This window comes from Cnephaeus nilssonii (assembly GCF_951640355.1).
Source record: "Cnephaeus nilssonii genome assembly, chromosome: 9".
NCBI lineage: Eukaryota > Metazoa > Chordata > Mammalia > Chiroptera > Vespertilionidae > Cnephaeus > Cnephaeus nilssonii.
In genome coordinates, this window is record NC_137080.1 from 79,467,217 (window position 1) to 79,489,546 (window position 22,330).

Sequence of the window (22,330 nt, forward strand, 5' to 3'; positions counted from 1 at the left end):
TACCCAGGGAGGTTGGTCAGCCAGGCACCCCCAGTAGGGACTGATCGGGGGGTGGGGACTGGTGGTACAGGGAGAGGGGTGGCGGTAGGGTGTCTAGCCAGAGGGAGGGGCTGAAGGAGGTTGGCCAGCTGGGGGAGAGGCTGCAGGAGGTTGGCTGTGGGAACACACTGACCACCAGTGGACAGCTCCTGCGTTGAGCGTCTGCCCCCTGGTGGTCAGAGTACATCATAGAAACTGGTCAACCGGTCGTTCCTGTGGTTCGGTCCTAACAGTCACTTAGGCTTTTATATACATAGATTGTCCCTAGCAGAGACAATGTTAGTTCCACTGTTATTCTACTCGCACCATATGGCAGTCTTCTCTTGTTACATTATGTATTTGGGAATCACAGTGGTTATGAGATAACCATGTTCACTACATTGATTTTCCCCTCTTGTTCATGTACTACTAGTTTCAATGCAGAACTACTTTGTTTTATTTTGACTTACTTCCCAGCAATGGCTTTACTCTCAGTGGTGGTGTTTCTGGCTGCTGTCCTGCTTCCATCTTTACCTGCAGAAAGTAAGGTAATGTTACAGTGAAAAATCCTTCCAGCCCTATCTAGACAACTTTGTGGGATGGCAAGGAACTTTGAGAGTGGGAAGGGCGGGGGTGTCTGGCCCATCACAAAATATTCACTGGTTGCTCAGAGCACTTAGCACAATTACCTAGATGAAGTCCAAGGCTGCACTGTCCAGTACAGTAACTGCTAGTCACATGTGGCTACTGAACACTTGAAATATGGCTTGTCTAAAATAAGCTGTACTGTAGTGTAAAACACATTCCAGATTTAAAAGATTTAGTATAAAAGCAGAGGAAAATATTGCATTAATAGTTTTTATATTGAATACACATTGAAATAGTATTTTAGATAATCATAAATTTAGGTCATTATATTACATAAACTTTATGGAACAATTCACACACCCTACTCTCCCTTCAGACTTAGACCCCCACACACCCACACACAAAGATAAACCAATAAGTATTGGTGACTGATTTAATACCTTAATTATATTTCTGTTAATAAAGGAAAAGAATCAGCAATAGTCCATTAACTGGATGACTTTGCTTCCTCCAAATTACCTTGGAGATTTGTTTAATATTGCAAAATTGTCTTTTGAGTGATTCCATAAAATCTAACCAAAATAGGTAGAATGAGTTACATAGAATTTTGAATGCATTTCAACTGATCCTAAATATTCTTTCCCTAATACATTCTAAATACATTCTGTCTCTAAATACAGATACCATACCAGGTCAAAGTTCCCTCAAAGTCTAGGATGAACCTTTACCTCCCCTTTATTCCCTTTGCTGCAGCCCGATCAAATGTAAATGAATATATCTTAGGGTTCCTATTGTACACTTTTGTGGTTATAAAATATTATCACTCATATGTCATATTAAGAATTTCCTAGAACTAGAAATGGGCATTTGTGGCCTTAAACAGTTTTTAAAATTTTGTCATGCTATGAATTACACTTCCATTCTCAAACCTTCAAGTTACTTCTTCAAGTTACTTCTATCTGTCAAAGCTTAGGCTGAGATTCATTGGCAATGCTTGGCAACTAATATTGGCTTAACTGGACAATTTTTAAAGTGGTCCTTGCTTCCTTGAATTAACTTATTTACTCTTATATGTTAAAGATTTTTCAAAAATGTTTTAAAAACCCTGATTTCATTTCTCTTTAGGATCCAGCCTTTTCTGCTTTGTTAACCACTCAAACGAATATTCAAAAAGAGATTGTAAATAAACACAATGAATTAAGGAAATCAGTCTCTCCACCTGCCAGCAACATGCTAAAGATGGTAAGAAGCAGTAATATAAGGAAAGTGGTGGGAACAAGCTGGTAGTTGGCATCTTTGAAGAACTTTGTGGCTTACAACATTCTGCCTCTGTTTTGCTATTTCATTTGAGTTATGTTATATGAAGAAATCCTTAGTTTTACTTTATAATGGTTAAACAACTCATCAAGTTTACAGGGCTATAAATTTGGGAAGACAGAATTAGAAACCAGACCATCAGGCATCAAATGTGAAGCTGTTACATTTTCTTCTTCACTCTCTTTTCTGGTCTAAAATAAACCCCTTTCTTTCAGAATCAGTGCCATTGAGGGTAAATAGCATCCTTTCCAGGGTGCAGTCCCTGAAAGCTAAATATCTCCTATATTAAAACAGTGTGCTAAAATTGAATTGGGAATAATCTAGACCAGTTTATTACTATCGAAATCTATAATAATAAAAGCGTAATATGCTAATTCGACCTGACAGCCAAACGACCTTCTGAACGTTATTCCAGATGTCCTTCCAGACACAGCCGCGGCAGGGGGGGCCGAGGCAGAGGTGGTTAGGGCGATCAGGCAGGCAGGAAAGTGGTTAGGGGCAATGAGGCAGGCAGGAAAGTGGTTAGGGGCAATGAGGCAGGCAGGCAGAGTGGTTAGGAACCAGTGGTCCTGGATTGCGAGAGGGATGTCTGACTGCCAGTTTAGACCCCATCCTGCTACGGGATCAGGACTAAACTGGCAGTCAGACATCCCCCAAAGAGTCCCAGATTGCAAGAGGGTGCAGGCCGGGCTGAGGGTCGCCCCTTCCCACACCCCATGCATGAATTTCATGCACCAGGACTCTAGTATAATTATAATACTTCACATGGGATCAGTATTTAGAATAGAATCATCACTAAAAATCCCAGGTGTGGCTGCTGTGCGATCATAAATAGTCATTTCTCTTGTTAGATACATCACCTATGGACTGTTTTTGTGGGAAATGGGCATTGTGGCAGATAAAGACACACCAGAGACATTTTAAGAACAATGACATATAGGTAATATATCTAAAGAAGTTTTGAAGTAGTGCAAATTAATTTTACCAATCAGATTACAGTGCGAACGTTTTGTTGGAGTTGAACTTTTAAGTGTATATATTTTTTCCTTATAATAATTAGGAATGGAACAGAGAAGCAACAGCAAATGCCCAGAAGTGGGCAAACAAGTGCACTTTAGAACACAGTAAGCCAGAGGAACGACAAACCAGTATGTAAATTAGTAAATATTTGTTGAATAAAAGAAGAAATAAAATAACAGTGGACAAATAAAATAGAATGGATCCTTCTGGTGTAGTACATTAAGACTATGAATAAATGTTACTTATACTTGGCTTTTTGGAATCATGGTATCTGTATATGGAGAGATAGTTATGATAAATGCCATTTTGTGTTTATTGATTGTTTGTTATGCAAATAATTTCTCAAGCAGTATCTAATTTGTTCCTCCCAACCTACTCATGAGTAAAGTAGGACGTGGAAGGAATGACTTACCCAAGAACACAACCTGATGTAGTGACATATATCGGAAAGCTAACCAGGCTTTCTGATTTCTAATCCACTGACCTTTTGTGATATTGTATAGCCATTTGGTATTCTGAAATTATTTATTTTGTATTCACAAAATATATTGAATTATGTGGAATTTTACCTAATTTTTTTCTTTACAAATATGAAACCTTTTTAAATTAGAATGATATTTTGATTATGTTGATTCATTAAAAATTTTTTTTATAATAGTCAAGTATTTTGTATGGACTGTGCAACTATAATGCATGGAACCATATAGTCGATTCAAAAAACACAGAAGACATATCAAGGATCCTGGTGTTCAAATAGTTGATTTCTTTTACCATTGCAACTTTATTGCTTTCCTCATGTTCTGTTCCTTTATAGGTACGAAATGTGGTGAGAATCTTTATATGTCAAGTGACCCTACTGAGTGGTCAAATGCAGTCCAAAATTGGTATGATGAGAGTCACGATTTTGTTTATGGTGTAGGACCAAAGTCTCCCAATGCAGTGGTTGGACATTATACCCAGGTAAAGGGAACAATGAAAATACTTCTACCACAAGTGCTCTAATACAGAAAGCTTCTTCAAATTATGACCCATTCCAGTGTTTAATTTGGGGAAAGAGCCCGAATAGGTACAATACAGTACCATTGGACTGGTACTTCACCCACAGCTGTCATTTTATTTTGATGGCTTGCAAAACTCTTGGTTGGAAAGTGCACTCTGTATTTTTCCAGCATTACAAATGAATAGAGTAGTGAATGTACATAAAAAATTAATATTTTAAAAGTATGTGATTTTGTTTCAATAATGTAAATATTTCCATAAAATACATGGCTGCAAGCTATAGTAGTAACATTTTTCCAAGTTTTTATTTGGTATTTGTCCTTTAATATTTTCCCTTTCTCACATATTCTTTATATATTCCCTTATGGATTTGTAGCTTGTTTGGTACTCATCTTACCGTCTTGGATGTGGAGTTGCTTATTGTCCCAATCAAGATAGTCTAAAATACTACTATGTTTGCCACTATTGTCCTGCGTGAGTATACACTTTAGAGATTAATGTCAATACTTCCATCTGCAATTTGATATTTTTAAATTTGCATATATTAGACAAATCAGAATAAAAACATGTGTTTCAGTAAAGGAAAGGAATAAATCTTTGGAAATGCTTTTTGAGGTGAGATAAGAGACCAAGTTCTCAGACCAAGTATAAATGTGAAGCTCTCTTTTCTCAACAGTAAAACAATGTCTTCTCTCTCAATTGCCTTTCCCAAGTGCTCAAGATTATTCCCTGAGCTTGTGGAGTGTGCATGTCTCTTGATTAGCTGTCATCAGTTCTACTTTCATGCCCTAATGACGCTTGATGATTAAGCAAGGGGTGGTAGTGCAGTGGCAAATTTGGGATCTAAGATTGTGGTTTCTGCCTTTTCTGCAAAAATGTTTCTGCTCCTGTTTATCTACAAACCACTTACATTTTTACCATTAAAAATGATTCCTTCTCTTGTGTTTCAGAGGTTTTTCAAGAGATCTTTAATATATTTCAGAGTCCAGAAAAAGTTAATCTTAAGTCTTTGTTTCTCAGCAGTTGTGTTTTTTTTTTAATATATTTTTTATGATATCAGAGAGCAAGGGAGAGGGAGAGAGAGATGGAAACATCAATGATGAGAGAAAATCATTGATCAGCTGCCTCCTGCACACCCCCTTCTGGCATGTGCCCTGACCAGAAAACGAACTGTGACCTCCTAGTTTATAGGTTGATATTCAACCCCTGAGCCACACCAGCCTGGCCTCAGCAGTTTTCACACACAAAAACAACTCCATAATGAACTACCCCATACTGTCTTGATTTATAGCAGGAAACTTGCTGTTTCATCCAACAATATGTTTGAAGTCATCCACAATAAATCCTTTGGACAAATCAAAGATCTAATCTCAACATATCTCTTAGCTTAAATTCCTTATGACTAGAGATAGGGGGACCCCCCTCCCCCAAACTAAATCTCCCACAGGATTTATTTTGAGATTGTAGATAACCTGGGGCTATTGATCTCCCATTTGAGAAGTGTGGCCTGCACAGTCATTTGCCACTAGAAAGAACTGAAAAGTCCTAGCAGAATGCACTCAAACTCACTGCCCGGCTGTGAGAGGGGAGGCATCTGGAGCCAGGCATCTGAAGTGAGGGGTGGAGGGAATAATGTGGGGGAGCAGAGATGAGAGAATCTCCCCAATACCCCTCCCACACACACACACACCACTAACTATTTAAATATCATTGTTCCTGCCTAGAAGTATTTACTGTCCCTAGAACATATCAGAGAAATTGTGGTATTTTATCATCTTCCAAATATAAATGATATTGGTAGCATTGAGTATTTTATTTCATACTACAACTCCCTAGCCCCAAGAGTTTCTCCTGTCTGTCTAGGAGGTGTGTTCTAACCCTAGCCAGCACATTGGGGTGCACTGCCTTACCAATTTAACCAAGTCTTGTGGGAGATGAAGAGAGTGTTGAAATATACTCTGAAAAGTTTAGACTGTAGTTATCCCAATTTAGTTGTTCAACCTACAAAATTATAGTGAAGGAAATGGGTCAATGTTTGAGGTATTTTCTTAATTTGGAGGCCATCTGAATTACACACTGGGAATTGTAATTTTTCACTCTTGGTAACATATCTAAAATATATTTAATAACTATGTATATTTGGTGACTAATGTTATCCCTGGAGTATAAACGAAACAGCAAAGTGAAAACTATTTGACATTATGTTTTTTAAATTTCAGTGGCAATAATGTGAGTAAAAAGAATACCCCTTACCAACAAGGATCACCCTGTGCCAGTTGCCCCAGTGACTGTAACAATGGACTATGCAGTAAGTTTGAAGTGATTTTACCTGCTGTTATAATAGTTGATATATTTTTTTTCTTTTTATGGATTAAGAACTCTCCTAAATTTACCAATTTAAATACTATCTTGATGCAAAATACAAAAAGATTCCTCAACAGAATGTGTTTAAGGAAACATTTTATATACTTTTATAACTTATACTAGAGGCCTGGTGTATGAAATTCGTGCACGGGGGCGGGTGTGTATATGTCCCTCAGCCCAGCATGCACCCTCTCCAATCTTGGACCCCTTGAGGGATGTCCAACTGCAGTCAGACATCTGTCTCACAATCCAGGACTGCTGGCTCCCAACTGCTCACCTGCCTGATTGCCCCTAACAGCTTCTGCCTGCCAGCCTGATCACCCCCTAACAACTCCCCTGCCAACCTGATCGACACTCCCCTGCCGGCCTGGTCATCCCTAAGTGCCCTCCCTTGCCAGTGTGGTCACCCATAATTGCCCTCCCTTGCCAGCCTGGTTGCCCCCAACTGCCCTCCCCTGCAGGCCTGAGTCCCCCGCAACTGCCCTCCCCTGCAGGCCTGAGTCCCCCCCAACTGCCCTCCCCTGCAGGCCTAAGTCCCCCCCAACTGCCCTCCCCTGCAGGCCTGAGTCCCCCCCAACTGCCCTCCCCTGAAGGCCTAGTTCCCCCCCAACTGCCCTCCCCTGCAGGCCTGGGTCCACTCCCAACAGCCTTCCTCTGCAGGCCTGAGTCACCCCCAACTACCCTCCCCTGCAGGCCTGGTCCCTCCCACTGCCCTCCCCTGCTGTCCTGATTGCCCACAACTTCCCTCTCCTGCTGGCCTTCTTGTGGTGGCCATCTTGTGTCCACATGGGGTGGCCATCTTGTGTGTTGGAATGGTGGTCAATTTGCATATTACCCTTTTGTTAGATAGGATGTTTTGTAATGAAAAGAATATTATGATTTCTAACATAATGAAACATCTACCATCAATGGCTTTTGTGACTATGCAAAGCTCATTAATATTAACTATACAAGTTTCTGGTAACGAGTTCATTTCATCAGAGTATCATTACACAAAAGGTGGTGTTTTGAAAATATGAAAATTATAAATCTACAGATGTGAGATGAACATTATGGCTCAATCTAGACAGGCAAACCAAATATTAAATTTCTTTTGTGCTAATATGTTCATCATGCTGATTATCATATTTTTATAGTATAATTGGAATCATAATGTTTGACTTGACAAATGATCACTTACCCTATAATTTGATAGTAGTTTTGTGTATTTTTTAATGACAAAAATTCAATCTATATACAAAATTGGTTCATACTGTCGCAAAAGGAGAGAATAAAATAAATGTCATATATATCATTTCAAAGTTCTCATAAATAGAAGTAAAAAAAGCTGTTGGCCTTTCATAGTTGGGATACTTTCATTAAAATTATGAACAATAGAGTTGACCCATTCACTGAGATTTTTAACCTTTCAAATTCATTCACCTTTAGTTAGCCTTCTTTTTATAAAGCTTTAATTCAGAATATTGATTATATAAAAGCTATAAATCAACTAAAGAAGAAAAAAGTTGAATATTTATACCACTGCTGAATGCTATTTGCTAAAGAGCTTGGAATTATCCTATTAACATAAGCATTCAACTGAGAGGTGGAGAGAGAGAGAGAGAGAAAGAGAGAGAGAGAGAGAGAGAGAGAGACAGAGAGAGAGAGAGAGAGAGACTTTGCTTTGTTGTTCCACTTATTTATGCATTCATTGGTTGATTCTAGGATCAAACCTGCAAACTTTGTGTATTGGGATGTCTCTCTAACCAACTTAACTGCCCAGCCAGGCTCCCTCTACACCTATGCATTATGAAAGTATGAATTGTTTTGCTGCTACTAAGGAAAATGATAACATGTAACTAATCTGTTTTTGTTACAGCCAATAGTTGTGAGTATGAAGATCTCCTTAGTAACTGTGGTTCCTTGAAGACAACAGCGGGCTGTGGGCATGAATTGCTCAAGGAAAAGTGCAAGGCTACTTGTCTATGTCAAGACAAAATTTTCTGAAATGCTCAACATGCAATGCACAAGATTAAGTGGAAAAGGGCTGCATTACTTAGACCTGGTGGAGAAAGGTGCATCATTTAATTGACACATCCCAGAGGGGAAATTGTAAGCCTGTTAGTTACAAATTTGATTCCAAACAGTAATGCATCTTTTTCTCTAGGATCTTCACAGAAATCTCTCTCATAAATCAATTTACAAAAGCAACATGATGCCAACTTTGGACTTTGAGATACACTTGGTACTTTAAAGTGAACGAATTAAATCAAGTTGAGGATGTTTAAAGTTGTAACCACAGGATTTAGGTCACTAGAATTTTGGACTAAAATGAAGAATCACATGTTTCATGAAACAACTTGGAGAAAAAAACACCTGTAACATCATTGTCATTCCTACCACATGATTTTTTACATGTATAAAGAATGAATTCAAAGATTGGATCTACCTTTGTCTTATGGAGTCCTTTAAAAAAAATAAGTAGTCAGCTTTTAGAATAAAGAACATATCTAAGCAACCACATAGATATGATTCTTGTGCAATATTTTATAAGATTCATAATTACTCCAACTAGACTCAGCCCAGTTAAATGATTATATCGAACAAAATTTCCAAAATATTTGCCTATGAAATTAAACTTTAACAACAAAAAATCTGTTCTTTCTTTTTACTTTTTGACATTTTGATAATCCTATTTTAGTTGATACATTTTTAAATAGAGGGTACCATCTGACAATATATACAAATATATCCTCTTCCCCAGAAGAAAAACAATAGTAATAGGTATTTTAGAGAGATTTATCATTGATGAGTCTTTGCCTACATTGTAATTTAAGATTGATAAAACAACAGTCAAGTCACTCTATCTTTTACAGGTAGTGATAAAAAGAAAAATGATTGCCTCAAACATTTTTACTAAAAAAATTAAAATAAGTCCTCAATTTAGAAATCTAGAAAAAGAACAGTAGAATAAATCTAAAGTGAAGAAAATGATAGTCATAAACAGAAATTAATGAAATAGATAATACAAAATCAAAATATATAATTAATAAATCAAAATTATGTGTTTTAGAATTAATAAAATAGACAAATGACTAGGTGGCTTAATACAGAAAGAAAGATAAAATTAAAAAAAATTAAGATGACAAGGGAAAAAGAGCTATTAAAATGTAAGAAATAAAGAGAAAGAGATGTGGCAGGGAGGTAACTATTAAAACCTCTATACAAATATATTTGGAAACCTAGATAAATAATTTGCTAGGAAAATAAAAATACAAAAATTGACTCTATTAGAGATAGAAAGTTTAAACCACCCATTATTGAAATAGAAAAAGCTGTTAAGAAGCTATCACCTCTCCCAAAAATAAGTATGTGTGTGTGTGTGAGAAATATGATAAATGGGCAAAGAACATGAACAAATAATTATCAAAAATAAAATGGTCACTAAACATAAAATAATTTTTTATTCCATTCATAAAAATAAATGGAAATTTAAACCTCACTGACATAGCACTTCACCTCTTAAATTGTAAAAATAAAAAAAAAATACACATTCTGCTACAGTTTTTATGGAGGGGTATTTGGCAATGTGTACCAAAATTACATGTGCATTTACTCTTTAACTCAGCCATCTTTCTAGGATTCATCTTCAAATCACTTCTAGAAATTTTATATTGTTCTTCAACCATATGACGATTCATATTGCAACATTATTTATTGAAATAATATTTGTAATTGCAAAATATTAAAAAAGTCTATAGCCTACACACAAAAAGTTGGTTGAATAAACTCTGGTTTATTCAACATATTGTAGTGCTGTACATCTTTTATGAAGAACAAGAATCTTTATGAACTTATCTGGAGTGATTTCCACGATATAGCCTATATAAAAAAAGCCTAATATGCAAATTGACCGAACAGCAGAACGACCAGTGGAACAATGGGTTGCTATGATGCACAATGACCACCAGGGGGCAGACAATGCAGGAGCTGCCCCAGCCCACAGGCCCCAGGCCAGCCAATGCGGGGGTCCTCCGATTGCTCTGCTGGTCTCCCCGCAGAGGGAGGTGACTGGCAGCAGTGGTGGGGCAGTCCAGGGGTGGCACCGAGGGAGGTGACCAGCAGTGGTGGCAGGGGGCCGGGCTGGCTAGTGGGCAGCACCAGGCCAGCCAAGCTTGGTGCCAGCAGGGGACCCCGATCACCCTGCTGGTCACCCCACAGATCGTCCCTGATCGCTGGCCAGGCCTAGGGACCATACCCATGTATGAATTTCGTGCACCGGGCCTCTAGTTGTTAAATAAAAAATAGCAAAGTGCAAAAATGTTTTTGATAGTATTCTACCTTTTGTGTTAAAAAAGGGTAAATGCAAAAATACACCTGTACTTTCACATTTTTGCAACATAGGAAGAGTGCACCAGAAACTAAGGAAATTGGTTGTATACAGTGGGTGGGTGAGAATGGGGTGGGCAGAGTGGAGGGTGTCAAAGGGGTAGGAAAAATTAGTTGGAGGAAGTGACTCTTCTCTGACTTCCTTTTTGTATAGAGTTAACTTATAAATTATGCTAATGCTTACATACTCCTTAAAATAAAATATAACCAATAAAGGTGGGAAGAAAAATCCAAAAATGGAATAAACACAAAAACAAATTAAACTATACTTTAAATACCTAAAATAATCAGCATAAAGGATGGGGAAAAAAATACACACACCACAGAACCAATTCAAATAATGTTCAAATGCCATTTTGGACTGTATGTTTTCTATATTTATGTAAACAAATGTTCAACTCTAATGAATAAGACTTTCTTGTTTGTATTTAACCTTAGACATATGGGTTAGTAGTTCTGAAACTATTATGTATGCTATGATTGAACAAATACATATAAATAATGGAAATCAGGTTTCTCACTGTTGGAAAAAGGATCTACACATATGGAAGAGAGAAAGGTGGAAATAAACCCTGTGTTGTATTAGAATTGTATATATTGCTATGAATGGATGGTTTTCAACATATAGAAACAGATGTGGCTGTTAGGGAACAAAGCAGAAGGAATCCCTGCCCTCAAGAATGCATACTTTTTTAACAAAGGAGATAAGAACATAAGGTTTTCCAGCCATGAGGGACACACACCATTCTTCAGGATAGTAAAAGTTATTCATAAATTGATATAAAATGTAACACCAAAGAGAGAAATGCTGACTCACCACTTTTAAATGGAACACATCATGGCTTTAAATTAAAGAAAGTTCCAGAAAGGAAAAGTTCATGCTGGCTTAATGAAGCCTTCATCCTTATCCCTCTAGCACTGGCAGCCAGCAGCAAAGATGGTGATAATTGATGAGTGGCCACTGGAGGCTTCCATGGCGTCCAGCAAACAAACTCAGCTTTGAGGTCTGGAGTTACTGGCAACATGCTCACTGAATATTGCCAGGTATGAGTCCTTAGCAGCCCATATCTGTCAAAGAGGCTGAGTAGAAGGGTAGGAAAAGAGCAGATGTTATGGGGGAGGTGACAATATTTGTTACTACACATGAGAAAATTCCTAGGACCCTATGAGTACCCAGCAATGATTGGGTGAAAACTTTACAGTTTATGACTCTTTCAAGAGCAAATAGAGGGGAGCACTACCTTTACCTGTCATACACATGCGCGCGCGCGCGCACACACACACACACACACACACACACACGAAAACATTTTATGGGAACTATTATAAAACCAAAACTCCTAATGTTGGGAAATATAATTATAAAAGACACTCTTGATTTGTATATAGAATTTTAAAATGTCATCAGATATCTATTTATTTCAAATTGAGATTATTTTTCTCTTTTTTGATTATGTGAAATAATGCTTGTAATATATTTAAGAGTAATATATACTAATGATGCTCAATACCTTTTAATGTACTTGCCTGTTCCACTATTGCTACCAAAGTTAATTAGAAACATATTACATTCCAGATGGTATGCTGATTTTTTTATATTCATTTTTGCCCTTTGCCTTCACAATAGTTCTTTGTCTGCATCTTACAGGTGAGTAAACGGGGATAGGAGAGTTAAGCTCCTTGTCCAGATATAAACAGCCAGCAAACGTCAGAGCATGGACTCAACCCAGACAGAGCCTGGCAAAAGCTTAATATTTTTAAGCACTGCACAATGTTGGCTTTTTTTTTAATCTAGACTGAACTTATTTGACAGTTTGGACTGAAAATGTATTCACACTATTTCATTGGAAAAGAAAAATGTTCTTTACATTAAGTTCTGAGGTAGATTACTTGTTCTGTATTTATGAAAATGTGTATATTTTTGACTTTGTGACTTTTAGACTTGTAGTTCATGGTAGTCAGGCATAAAATGCTTCCTTTTAGATAGTGACTCAATTCTGTTGACTTCCATTGCTACTATCATAAAAATTTGGTCTGTAATTATAAAAAAAAAAAATGGTGACAAGAAATAGATTGAATCCTAAAGAGCACTGGTTGTGTGAGGGCATGAGAAAGCCTTCCAGAGTGATGGATGCATAGCTACATACATATTGGAAAATTAATTTGTCTATAGACCCTTGACGTTATGCACTATATTGTATGCAAGTTATGCCTTAATTTAAAAACAATAACAGATGCATAAAAGGAGGATGAGAGGGAGGGAAAAAAGAACAAGAAAAGACAAAAGTCAAAATAGATTGCCATGATATGGCATGGAGGCACAGGTTTGGTAAGAAAATCAGGGTTCAGTTGGGGGCATATTATAAGTGAAAGTATGGAGTGGCAGTTGAGTTTCACTATAGAGATGACTCTTAAAATCCTGACACTACATTAGATTCTCAGAGTGAGTGGAGCAGTTTGCTAAATCTCAAGAGTTTGCTGAAGCTTGTGAATGCAAGATCCACCAAAAATGGCAAAAGCTACTGTCTCCTATTTTAATTTTTTTCTGTCAAGGAGATAAATCTTTAAACTCTACAGTCTGGCACAATTAGCCAAAAGAGGAAAAGAATAATTACTCTGTGAGGAAACAGTCACAAATCATCGACATGCTTGGGAAATATTGAAAACCTTTTCAAGTCATCATGGAATAAGTATCAGTTCACCTGAAAAATGATGAGGAAGGAGAGCAATGTGCGGTGACTGACACGTGGCAAATGGAAGAGCCAAAAATACCGTGAAAGTTTGATATTAATCTTTGGGAAATATGTGTAATTTAAAATATGTTTCTTTTACTTTTTAGCATTCTTGAACCATGACTCATATATAAAACAGAGTAATATGTAGACGGGCACTTTTTTAAAAATTGTGCTAAGCTAAATTTGTTTCTCTTTTTAGTGTATGAATATAAATGAAAATTAATCCCATTTTATAAAACTACGTGTGTATGTGCCCATAGTTCATCTAAATGTTCAGCAGAATTTTATTAAATTCATATTAAACCATGGGGACTATTTTCAAATATAAGGGGTACTTGAAACAGGTGAAAAACAAAACAAAATACCAATCTACTGTTCTCTGTACTGGATTTGTTCCGCACAAGATTCTGACCTTGATGTTATTAATCAGTGCTTCCAGTGACTTCTGTGGAAGCAGGCAATTAAGCAGTCCATTGGGTCAGCAATGAGCAATCTCTCAGGAATTTGTAAATAAAATTTCAGTTCTCTTAGTTAAACCAAGTGATATCATCAACTACAAGTGAAATGTTTGGGAAACCTCAAAGTTCCAGGCAGGGTAACCTAGATCTACTCCTGCTAGAGATAAGATTAGAATGTAATAGTAATTTATGAAGTGGAAACTGAAGGAAAGACTGTGTAATTACACAGGGTAGGTCAGTATAAGGCAGTGGCCCTTAAAGAGTCATCTCTCAACTGGTAGTAGCATCAACATCGAATCAGAAACTGGGTGGAGACCCAGAAATGTGTGTTTTAACAGGTCTCCCCGCTATGCTCTCAAGTCCAGGCCGACTGTCCCATGGTGTGGACTAGGGAGGGAAGACATTGCCTTTGGCAGACTCCAGTGTGGTCATTATAGGACAGTATTTCCCATAAGGCAAGGTTCTTTCATTAGCCCCATCATGACTGGAATGAAATGGCTCTCAAAATTTTTTCCCTTTGCTCTCCTCTTATGTGCAAAAAACCAACATTTTTATTGCATGGTTGGCCTTCGAATTACCCTGTCCTTGCAAAGGAGGAGCCCTTAAAGGGGAACATAATCATGCTAAACTTGGACAGATGGCTAAGATTTTAAGTGACAGAATCAAGTGTAGCAAGCATTGGAAAGCTGGATGAAGAGTAACTGAAGTCTCTCTTAGTTACTTAGTCGCAGTAACTAAGAGAGACTTTAGGTTCAAAAATCAACTGTGGAAGAACAGGTTGAGCAATACTTGGCACATGAGTATCTTGTTTGAAAAAGACCTAGAGCTTTTCATTAATTACAAATGTCGCATGACAGCCGTATGACAGCACTACCCAAGGTGTTGACACAAGCCTAGGGGGCATTTATAGGAAAATGTTCATGCAAGGCAAATAAAAGGCCCATGCTACTGTGCATTGTGGAGAACACAACCAGAACATTCTATTCTTTTCTGATGTCAAACTTTGACAGGGTATTTGAACTGGTGTCCAAAGGACGGTAATAAAGAGGTGAGGTGTATTAAAACCATATCATCTATCAGGACATCCCACACCAAGCCTGCAGCAACCCACATCCATGAGCATGGCTGCCTCTCACCCAATGATCTCTTCTGGGAGTCAGAGACCTTCTTACGGTTTGGGCACTATGAAATATTGAGTGGCCACTTGTCTCTCTTTATAAGTAACACACCTTGGTAGAAGGGATTCAGTGGGAAAGGTGGTGACACTTGCTGCTTAAATTGTGGTGATCAGAGCATGTGGGAAAGGGCTGGCTCTAACGGTGAAACACATGACAGGGTGAGTCTGGAGAGTCTCACTTTTTAAAATGTGTTTTTATTGATTTCAGAGAGAAAAGGAGAGGGAGAGAGAGATAGAAACATCAATGATGAGAGAGAATCATTGATTGGCTGCCTCCTGCATGCTCCCTACTAAGGATCGAGGCCGCAACCTGGGCATATACCCTGATTGGAATCGAACCATGACCTCCTGGTTCATAAGTCAACACTCAACCACTGAGCCATGCCAGCTGGGCCTTACCTCCTTCACTTTAAATCTTGATGCTATCATGTTTGCCCCTTCTCAATTACAAATGTCCCAGTCATACAAAGAAAGAGAAGGGGCTGGGAGGGGGATAGAGGGAACTAGTTATGACATGTGACAATCAGCCTCAACAAGTAACTTTGTTTTTCTTCTACTTCTCAGTTTTTTTGAAAAAAAAAATAGCAATAGAGTTATCAGGATTTTTTTTCCTGGAAAAGATGGAACCAGGAGGAATTTTTATTCCCTAGAGGTTCAGATGAGGTGTATCCCTCTAGAAAAGCAAAGTCTATCCTTAAACAGATGTTTCTTGTAATGTGGCCCCTGCTGAACCTGGGATAGCACTGCTCATGCAGGCTGTGTGTGCCTTGTCAACCCAACTGGCTAGATAAACTCTTTGGAGTTGTGGGTGACATTTTGCTTGTGTACCCTAAGGCACTTAACACCCTGTAGATCAATATTTGATCTTCAGGAAATATTTGTTGTGTTGAATTGTTTTGAATCACCTCATCTAGTGTCCTTATTTCGGATGTTATTGTTTTTGTTTTAAAATTCTGGATGGATTTTTGTTATACTCATCCTTCAAGTATGAAAAAAGAAAGCTTAAAAAGACCTTGAAAGGTCGTATTGCCTGCACTCTTCTTAGAGACAAGAACACTGGAACCTCAAAAGGGGAGGTTACTGACATAATTAATGGAAGTTACAAGTGTAACTGATTCTAAACCCAAGCTCTCAGACTTCAATTTTAGTAATTGTTCCACTAAAACTATACTCATTCTTGAATATCATCATTTCTTATCTATCTTCCATAACAATCCTTGCCTATTTCCTTATTAAGTATCTATCCCTTAAATAATTGTCTACTGGCTTTTTTTTTGTCATTTCCTAAAGTATATCTTTATTCATTATTAAATTTGGTGTGTGTTTAGTTAGAACTCTCTTCAGTATCCCACACCCAGTGCTCTGCTGGACATTAGCTACTGAGTAGTAATTTAATGAATGGATACATGAGCAAAAAAGTAAATAAATGGGAGAATAACTGAATAATTGCATAGGACTATATTTTATGAGCTGACAGACACTTCAAAAAGCCAATTTATTCCAAAGAGTATGTCTATAACAAAGAATCCTTTGGCAAAGAAAGACATTGTCAAAGAAATTCTTAAGGTATTTCCTGCTGCAATTGTATGTGAAAGAACACACCTGCTCTTTAATTTATTAAAACTAAAGAAGAGAATCGTTGTCATCTCCATGTCTTTGGTAGACATGGAACATAACCTCTATTTCCGTGGAAGGAAGAAATAAGAGCCAACTTCCCTTTGAAACATAATACAAGGAAGAAACATAGCTAAAGGAATCATGAGAGTTGACTCCAAAGTTCTCACTCTCTCTTTTTAGTACGGTGTTTATTATTGCAAAATAAGTTTATGTATTGGTGGTTTTGAGCATGTAAAATTGAAAGAGAAAATATCTAAAAAATTGCCCTTACCGGTGTTGCTCAGTGGATAGAGATAGAGCATTGGCCTGCGGTCTGAAGGGTCCTGGGTTCGATTCCGGTCAAGGGCATGTACCTTGGTTGCGGGCACATCCCCAGTAGGAGGTGTGCAGGAGGCAGCTGATCGATGTTTCTCTCTCATCGATGTTCCTAACTCTCTATCCCTCTCCCTTCCTCTCTGTAAGAAATCAATAAAATATATTTTTTTAAAAATCTAAAAAATTTAGTGTAAAGAAGCATACCACAATATATTTGATAGAGTAAGAACATAAAAATTAAAAGGCAACTTAGGGCACTGATATATATCAAGTCCTATTTCTAATTGGATATCCACTGGGTATCCAGCACCATTATGCATATCTCTGGTAAGCAAAAGATAGTCTTTCATTCAATCAAATATATTGAATGTCTAATAAGGATCTACTATTTCCCACATGTACTTATTAGTTGCATTTGAAAATGCTGACTTCATGGAAAGTATGAATCTCCTAAACATCTTTAAAAAATGTAAGTAGGTATTGTATTATTTTCTAAATTACTAGAGATCATTATTATTACCAGGTAACCAAATTCAGTCCAATTTTTTGCTTGCAACTTGAAGTTAGTTATGAGTTTGGGTGCTTGGAGTTGAGAGTTAGGTTGAACTATAGCTGACAACATGAACAAATAAACTCAAAGTCAAGAAGAAAGTGACTAATGGGGTAAAGCCAACTCATTTGGGAAAAAAAAAACAGAAAAGAAAGGAAGAAAAAAGAAAAAGCAGACAAAAGGGCTTTGATTCTGGCAGACTTCCGGGTCTTTGAGTCAAGGTGATAAGGAAATAGCTGGGAAATTAAATTAATTTCCATCTCCCTTAGTGGAATAAAATAGGTGCTAGCCCAGTCTGCCTACTTTTAAGCCATGTGGAGAAATGAAAAGCCACGGATCTCTAGAGAATAATGGTCTTCACCTGCTCCCATGCTCTGAACTCACACATGATAGAATTACTTAACTCTCCGTGCTGTTTTTCTAAGCTTCAAAATAAAAATTCTTGCCCAGTTATTTCAGTCTTGTGATATTGCAGCATGATATTGCTGAACATTTCATGACGGTAAAACATTATACACATATAAGTGTTGTTACTATTCTCAGATTACATGAGTATTATTTTCTGATGTATTGTTCTATACAGGAAACTTCAATAAAGAATGATTAAAGGAAAAGTACCTGAAAACCATAGATTATTATAAATTCTTGAAGCAACAAAGAAAATAATTCAAGTTGTCAGGTTATGACAGCCATCCTTGAATATCATTAAATCTATTCCTTGAACTATTATGAATGTCCTTACTTATCTCATCAGATCATCATATACACTGCTACCAATGTGTACTTCCTAGAACATACTATATGTTTCCCTTCTGCTTAAAAGCCTTCTGACGGATTCTTTTTTTTTTTAATAAATGAAAGCATTTAATTTGAAATATTTTGACCCTTCATAATTGGCTATAAACTCTAAACCCAACCTTTTTCCCTTCCCATAGCTCAGGGGGTCCCCAGAAGACAGCATCGTAAGATTAAGTAGCATTTCCTTTTAATGTAGTACCCCAAGCCATTCTGCTTCATCTTTGAAAGGAAGAATGTGATGTTTTACTTTCTTCTTTATGGCACCAATGTCACCAGTATGTAGAATGTAACTTGCATTTAATAAGAATGCATGAAGTATAGTAAAAAGCCTATACATTTTGATTCTTTATATTATTCATCAGAGTGCACAATTTCAAAATATCTGCTTTTATGTATCTTTAATTAACTATATAAATATATCACTTAGTACTCTTATTGTAAAAAAATGTTTTAAATCAATCTAAAATGACTTAAATAACACAAGGGCTTTTTTTAACTTATAGGACTAAAAAGACAAAGTAAGCAGACCACTGGAGCCAAAGGTTTTCAGTGTTCTCAAATTACCAGATTCATTTCTCTGCAGCCCTCTGAATTTGTCCTCCTCCATGTATAGGCTTTATCTGTAGGTTATGCTATAATCTCACTAAAAACTAGAGGCCTGGTGCACGGATTTGTGCATGGGTGGGTTCCGGCTGGCCCATCCCGATTGGGGCAATTGGGGTGGGTTGGCTGGAGGGAGGGGCCGAGGGTAGTTGGCCGGCCAGCCCCGCCCCTATTGGGGGTGGGGCTATCGGGGGTGGGGCCGGCCAGGGGGAGGGGATGTGGGTGGTTGACTGGATGGCCCCACCCCCAATCAGGGTGGGGGGCTGATTGTGGGTGGGGCTGCCTGGGAAGAGGGGGCCCAGGCAGTTGGCAGGCCGGACACACCCCTGATCAGCCCCCCTCCGGATCAATTGGCCCCCTCACCCTGATCGGGGGGCAGGGCTGGCCTGCCAGCCTCCCATGGCCCCTCCCCCTACTGGCCCTGCCAGATGGGTCCCCATGGAGGGGGCCCAGCCAGGCCTCTAGTTTTAAATAATTGAGGGGGTACTTTGGTTGATCAAAGGGAAGGTGTTTCCTATTGATGCTATACATATAAGCAAGGCTAAGAATCACAAGGAGTTTCTTATTTGTTTGGTTTGCTTTGGACCCCTCCTCATTTCATTCACTGAACAAATACTTACCACTTTCAATGTGTCAGGCACCGTTACTAGTGCTAAAATTTATAAGTAACCAAACATACAAAAGTTCTTTCTCTTGTGGAGCTCATATTCCAGTGGAGGGAAATAGAAAATTAAGAGGACATTTTAGAAAATATAGACTATGGTTCATAGTAATAAGCCTGGAGTTGAGTAAACAAAGTGGAAAATAGTTGGAAATGGATCGGAAAAGTAAAAAGTGGGATGAAAATCATGTAGGTTTTTGAGGACCATTGTAAGGACTTTGGTTTATTCTAGTGCTGTGAGATGAAACTAAATATGGGCAAGAGCTGAAGTATGAATGTTAGGAAGTTATGGTAAATATTACAGCTAAGAGTTGAAGATGGCGAGGTGGTTGCTGTACAGTGATGAGAAACTACAAGATTCTGGATGTATCATGAATGGAAGGCTTATAAAATTTGCTGAAAGATCTAATGTGGGATATAAGAGAAAGTGGAATCAAGAATATCCATGAGGTTTTTGGGCTGAATAACTAGAATTATGGAATTTCTATTTCATGAGATGGAGAAACTAGAAGATAATCAGGTTTTGGTGGGAAGATCAGGAGTTCAGTTTTGGATAAATTATGTATGCCTTTTATGTAACCAACTAGAGATGTTGAGTAGGTAATTGGATATTTGAGTCTGGAGTTCAGGGGTGAACTCCAGAATTGGGATATAAAGTTGGGACCCCTCAGCATATAAAAATGAGTATTTGAAGATATGATATTTGATGCGATTATGGAATGAGTGTAAATAGAAAAAAAGTCTAAGCATAGCAGTGGGGTACTACAACATAAACAGTTTGGGAAGGATACTAAAAAGCAGCCTTTGAAGTATGAGTTAATTTTACTTCACTGGAAACCATGTGGGTAAACAAAACGTTTTAAGGTTGAAGAATAAGCTGTCAATACATTGACTAAAAGAGGAGAACAAATCATTGAGGTCACTGATGTCCTTGAGAAAGGCAGTTTTTATGGACTCATAGGGACAAAGTTTTGATTAAAGGTAGTTCAAGGAAGAATGGAAGAGTGTGAGTGTAACAGTGGCAATCATAACCATAGCTATTCCAGCCACGCATCCAGATTAGATAACATCCAAGGAGAGAAAAGTAATTATCTTTATGCAAGCATGTAAGCATATAGCTTGAAGTTCATTTGACTGGACCTGCTTAAGTCACTTGTATCAATCACTAGGGAATGAGATGGCCTGAATAGTGGCCTGATTAGCTTAGCTGAAGTCACGTGTTCTCCCCTCCCTGTCGGTAGTCAGGTGTGGAGTCATACTTCCTAGAACCACAAGAAACCCCAAATAGAAATAAGGACTGTTGAAAAGAATAAGGCTAACATGATATTGAGAGATGATAAAAAATTATAAACAAAATTGGTGTTTTAAAAATCATAACTATAAACAATATGAGTTTAACACAACACTGAACTGGTATATCTACACCAAAAATGTTTGCTAATTCTTGCTTTAAACATGTATAAAAGAATTTATTCCTTTAGTTCAGTCCAATAAAATTTATGAAAAGAATTATATTTTCTGCATGAAATATCTTATAGAAAAGTATATACAGCTGGCTATAAATATACTAAATTGTTTAATTGTTTCTGGATATAAATATCAGAAGTATAGAATAACTCTTAGAAGATTCATCTCTTATTAAATTCTGAAGACTAAATTTTTTCCTTTTTTTAATTGTCTAAAATTTTACATTTGTCTCCTTTTTCCCCTGCTTGACCCTCTCCCCCCCAGCCATTCCCACCCCGGGCAAGCCCCACCGCCCCAGTGTCTGTGTCCATTGGTTATGCTAATATGCATGCATACAAGTCCTTTGGTTGTTCTCTAACCACCCCCCCTCCCCTGCTATTTGTCTCTGGATCTATCCTTGTTCATCAAATTATGTTGATCATTATATTTCACATATGAGTGAGATTATGTGATATTTATCCTTCCCCAACTGGCTTATTTCACCAGGGCAAGGGCAGTTGTGTGGAGACAAGGGCAGCTGAGCCATTAACCATGCACACACCTAAGCCAACACTCAGGGTAGCCACTGGGGGATGGGTGCACCAGCTGGTGAAGAGGATCTGGGCACCAACAGTGTCCACTATTCAAATAGCACCTCAATAAAAGAGCCTCTTGTCAGTCATTCCTGGCACAAAAGGAAATATGTGAAAATCCCTTTTTTCTGCTCCAGTTTATTGATAATGGCAAGTGAGAACACAACAACAGTGACACTTTTATTTTTTTAATGAGGTCAGGGGAAATTCCTACTACAAGGAATTTTGCACCAAGGTTACCTGAAACTAGGAAAGAATGATGTGATACTGGGAACTGATGGGTGGAGGATTATCTTCATTTGGTGGGCAGAGAAAACACTGTTTCCAATGCAATAAAGACTCCGATAGTGACCACAGTCATTGAAACTTGTCTTTTTAAAAGATGTCTTCTTGTGACATCCATGAAAATCCTTTGCATAGGTACTTTACATCTATAACGAAAGATACTTTTATGTTACTAAGGGAGAAACCCAACAGCATGGGTTGTCATGGCTTCTTTGTCATAAATCATCACAGTTTTATAAAGCATTATTGAAAAACCTTCACGACTTTATATTTTCTTTCATATGCAAATTAAACATGAGAAGGAAAATTATCCTTATTACTTTTTTTTCTGGTGGTTATTTTCATTTCTCTTTGGACTTTGGGCACGTACCTAACCAACACAAAAAATATAGTTCATATAATGACACAGCCGACTCTT

The 22,330-nt window shown here is 37.8% G+C and overlaps 1 protein-coding gene across 1 annotated transcript; it reads left to right on the forward strand.

Annotated features, from left to right (window-relative positions):
• Positions 1-485: 485 nt before the first annotated feature.
• Positions 486-8,292, forward strand: LOC307105621 (cysteine-rich secretory protein 2-like; the record flags this gene model as incomplete). Its single annotated transcript, XM_079781478.1, has 7 exons — positions 486-566; positions 1,732-1,848; positions 2,984-3,071; positions 3,758-3,903; positions 4,319-4,416; positions 6,162-6,250; positions 8,165-8,292. The coding sequence occupies exons 1-7, from the start codon at positions 498-500 to the stop codon at positions 8,290-8,292; spliced, it is 735 nt and encodes a 244-aa protein (XP_079637604.1). The 5' UTR covers positions 486-497.
• Between the last annotated feature and the right edge of the window lie 14,038 nt (positions 8,293-22,330).